General features: G+C 39.7%; 1 protein-coding gene across 1 annotated transcript in view; it reads left to right on the top strand.

The window, feature by feature from the left end:
* The first annotated feature begins 2,337 nt into the window (after nt 1-2,337).
* The window catches only part of LOC146968863 (protein C-ets-2-like), an 8,813-nt gene continuing 6,304 nt past the window's right edge, over nt 2,338-4,846 (top strand). Inside the window, exons 1-3 of the mRNA XM_085759322.1 lie at nt 2,338-2,356; nt 3,734-3,889; nt 4,177-4,380. Of these exons, the coding sequence (XP_085615448.1) occupies nt 2,338-2,356; nt 3,734-3,889; nt 4,177-4,380 (379 nt within the window). The remainder of the gene's footprint in view (nt 2,357-3,733; nt 3,890-4,176; nt 4,381-4,846) is intronic.

Here is a 4,846-nt window from a genome sequence, read left to right on the forward strand (position 1 = left end):
GTCGTTTACTTCCAAAATGTCCTTTTTTCTTGACAATTCAAGGTCGAACAAGACTTATTGGGTTATATCATCATGGTCATGGTTTTCACACAGCAGTGATGATCTAATTACATTCCCCTTTTAGTCTACTTGCCAACAATGAGTACCCGGAAATGTTGAGTACCCCAAAGTTTTATGTTAGAAATAGATAGTATGGGTCCCCAGTATTCAGAAACTGCCGGATGCTAACGTATATATATTATCATTAGCATAAATTAGCATAATTGCCTATATGGGCAATATTTCAACAAAATTGACTTGGCTGATCTGGGCAATATTGGAGTGGTTTTAGGGGTTATTGATGATGCTGAATCCATTTCTGACATTTTCAAAATTCAAAATGGCTGTCTTAACCGGAAGTGACCATTTGAAATCCATCAAAATCGGCCCACTGGTGGTTAAAATCTGGTCACTTCCGGTTTAGACAGCCATTTTGAATTTTGAAAGTGTCAGAAATGGATTCAGCATCATCAGTAACCCCTAAAACCACTCCAATATTGCCCAGATCAGCCAAGTCAATTTTGTTGAAATATTGCCCATATAGGCAATTATGCTAATTTATGCTAATTATGTCTGTTATGCTAATTGCCCAATATATATAAGTTAGCATCCGGCAGTTTCTGAATACTGGGGACCCATACTATCTATTTATAACATAAAACTTTGGGGTACTCAACATTTCCGGGTTCACAATGGGGCCCTATGGAATGGCAAGTAGACTATTTGACTAAAAAAAAAACAAAAAAACCCAGCAAAACGCCAACAAACCTCAGAACTGTGTTGGTAACTTCAGACCAGCTTGTGTCTTCCAGCCTTTTAACGCAGCACTGTGACCACTGAAACCATGTCTCCACAACACTCGCAGCAGCAGATCAATCTATCAATCGATCAACGTTCATATCAATATCAATATCTCACTGCCCTGTCCGTTTTCATGTTTCTGTTTTTCTGAATGTAATCGTGATCAGTGAAGGTCAGAGGAGCCCCATTTCCCTTCGCATCGACTTGTGACCTCCTCAGCATGTTTGTGTCCGTCTTTGTCCCTCAAGTGTCCTGTGTTAGAAAGTAACCGAGCCTCTTTCTCTGCCTAAAACCTAAGTGACTGACTTCCTTCGCTGGAGGTATGTGTGTGTGTGTGTGTGTGTGTGTGTGTGTGTGTTCTCCGTAGTGTAGCTGTGTGTGTTGTTTAATATAGGACGAGTCTATGACACTGTGGATCTCAGCCTGACTGATGTACTGTAACGGCTTTCCTGTCTGCTACACTGGAGCTGCCGTTCGCTTTGTCGGGCGCAGCTTCTCCTCTTCTTTAGTCAATAAATGACTAAAAAAAAAAAACTGTTTCATGTCTCAGTGTCATGTCTCTGAAGGAAGTTTCTTTTAGACAACTAAAAGACAGATGTACAATACGACTTCATGTGTCCCCGATGGGAAATTAATCAAAAGACAAGCACCAAAGACCAAAATCCACACAATTCAAGTTTACAAAGTCTCTCCACTCGTCCTGAAACATAGATACAGATGAAGTCCAGGCAAACAAAAGCTGAGAGCAAAGGAAAAACCAACACAAACTCAATCAATTTCATCTACATAATAACCCGAGTGTCTTTCCACAAATGACCACTAGATGGCACCAGAGCACACACATGAATATGCTGTATTTTTCTATTGTCTGTACATTATCTATATGTTCTGCTGCCTTTAAGTTTGCAGCAACAGTTTAATCGATACATTTTTGACCTCAGTGGAAACTTGTGTCCATCTTTTCCAAAATATAGCACAATTAAATGACATGAAATCCACATAACAAAACAAACACGCATCAAAAACATTTAACATGTGCAACATATAAAAGTGAGCAGGTAGAAATAGTTCAGGTTTAGTGTTAAAAACTTAAATTCTTAACATGAATGAGAAAATTGACATGAATCACACATGATACTTGATACTTGAATATTATTTATACACTTGTATTCAGTTTTAAAGGCCTAATTCACAGTTTTAGTCACATAGTGGATAGAAAATATAAATCATAATGCACAATCTGAAACAACTAAGTCAAGTCAAAGTACATAAATCAGAAAAGCACCATATTTTCCCTTAACCACCAAATCAACCCGGTTTCCATGGATCAGTCCTAATTGAGCTCCAAACCTGTTCCTCTGGCCCCGCCCACGTCCACATGATTGACAGCTGTCCGTCACAACCTGTCCCCTCCTATCTGACATATATTAAAGACCCTTTCACCCCTTCGTGGTGTCTGTTTGCTCCAGCTGAGACCCCAGACCCTCACTCACTGGGATGGACTCCATTACCTATGGTAAGACCCGTCCTTCTTCTGATTGGGTTTTAATCAATACTTGGATTATTATCATTAATAATAATAACAGGGAACTGATGAGTGATTGATAGATTTCTTGGCATTTAGTGGATGTTATTGTAAAACTTGATGTTCAGCATCTGCAATGCTTCAGAATTATAACTTATTTATTATTACTATATCAAAATGTTATTTATAACACACCATGTTGTGTTTATTCATGTATTTTATGTCATTTTAGACACAGTGAAAGTCTGAATTAGGTTTTCAGTCGATACACTTTATTTTAAATGACGCCATTCTGCTTCTCTCAGCAAGAGTTCAGATTGATGACACTTTAATTTTCAAAATGGCCATACAATAATGTTATGGTTGGTGGTATTAGCAGTAAAACAGCTTTTTATGATATTACGGCTACTTAAACATTGCTTAAAATAAAATAATGATTTAAAAAATCTGATTAAAGTAGAAAAGAATTACAGTTTTTCTCCATTGGTTTGGCTCATTTCTTGAAACAGAAATTACATTCTCAAAACAACATGGACAAACTTCCGGATATTTCAATGGTCCTCTGCCATAGTGACTAAACATCTAAACATTTTGACTTGCAGTGCTCATAAAATGCCAAAGGGACGATGCTTTTATATGAGAAAGAAATTTAGTTTTGACACAAGTGAAGTGTTTTGGGAGAGATATGTGCTTTTGCAAGTGATCTATGGTGCTGTGCTGAACTGTAATGAGAGCTGAGAATGTAATTTCTGTTTTGAGAAATGAGCCAAACCAATGTAGAAAAACTGTAACATAAATACAACAGTATCTGATATTATATATAAAAATGAAATAAAAAATAGCACAAATTTAAAAAAAAAGTTAAATATACTAAAGGACAAATCAAGACAGATCAGATAAACTATTGACATGTAGAGGAAGTGAATATGTAATTGTAATAAATAAACATGTAGCTTCATCAGTTTATATATGGCAATAATATAAAATATTGAAAACTGTTGTGATGATTTGATATTAAAGGGATAGTAGCATTTTTTAAAAGTGGGGTTGTATACCCCCTGAGTACTTTAATTGCAGTAGAAGACTCACTGCACTCCTCCCGTTAGCAACGCCAGCCCATAGCCCTGCCCAGAGATTTACAACATACAGTGTTGTGAACAGACCCAAAGAAACGGCCTATTTTCGCGGCCTAAAAGAGGTTTTACCTAAAAAAAAAAAAACACACAGTTCCATTGTTCACTATAATACAATTTTTTCCAGCCTTACAAAGTGCAGGAAAAACACAGTTTTTATTTCCCAGTCCAAATAAAAAATGCTACTATCCCTTTAAAGACAAAAACTAAAATAAAAGAGTTTGTTCAGTTACAGAGTGTAAATTACTCTGGTCTCCTCTGTGTGTCCCAGAGCTGGACGGCCTGGACGTCCCTCCACTCACCCCGACCAGTAAGGAGGTCCTGAGCCAGGCGGTCCAGGCCAGTTTCTCCGGCTTCACCCAGGAGAGGCTCAGCCGTCACTTCCCACACGGTAGCTATAAGTTCGATTTATTTCTATCAGAGCAGCTGTGTATAAACTGTTTTCTTGTCTGTAACAACATCTATTGCACGTCTGACTGTCCTGGGTGAGGGATCCCTCCTCTGTTGCTCACCCTGAGGTTTCTCCAATTTTTGATGATGATATGTAAAGCCCTTTGAGACAAACTGTTTGTAAAAACGGGCTTTATAAATAAAATTGCCTTGCCTTGCCTTGCCTTTGAGGATGCTGGTGTACAGCTGCTTCATCTACATCCACAACATCTGTCTGGTTGTTTCTAGATCCGACGCTGTGGTCTGAGTGGGAGGTGAACCACTGGCTGGACTGGTGCCAGGCCGAGTTCAGCCTGCACCGCCTGGGCTCGGACCTGAGGGGTCTGCAGGGCAGCGAGCTATGCGGTCTGGACCGAGACACCTTCCTGAGCCTGATGTCGGACGGCACGGCCGGGGAGATCCTGTGGGAACATCTGGAGACCATGAGGAGAGGTGATGAAGACGACGACGACTCCTGCTTTTGTCAAGTCTCAAGCTGATGCAGTTGTATAAATATTGTAGATCAGGAGTGTCAAACTCATGTTAGTTCAGGGGCCACATACAGTATAATTTGATCTAACGGCGGAGCAGAGCCGCAAGCTGCTCAGAGCTATGCTACGGAGGCTAATGGGATTTCTTGGTTTCCCTCATCAAACTCATCAAATACACAATCCAACAACTCCAAAACGCTCTGGTGGACAAGTTGTGACCTGCACATTCACCACGCTATGAGATAATAACAGAACGTTACCAGACAGAGTTGTTTTAGAGGGAAATACAGAGACTGCTTGCTGAAAAACTGTCCCTGACAGGAACGTGCATCAGCGGTTTTGCATGAATTTCCCTCTAAAACAACTCTGTCTGGTAACGTTCTGTTATTATCTCGTAGCGTGGTCAATGTGCAGGTCACAACTTGTCC

Source organism: Trachurus japonicus, chromosome 18 (genome assembly GCF_045865225.1).
Source record: "Trachurus japonicus isolate A0001 chromosome 18, Traja_1.0".
Lineage (NCBI taxonomy): Eukaryota > Metazoa > Chordata > Actinopteri > Carangiformes > Carangidae > Trachurus > Trachurus japonicus.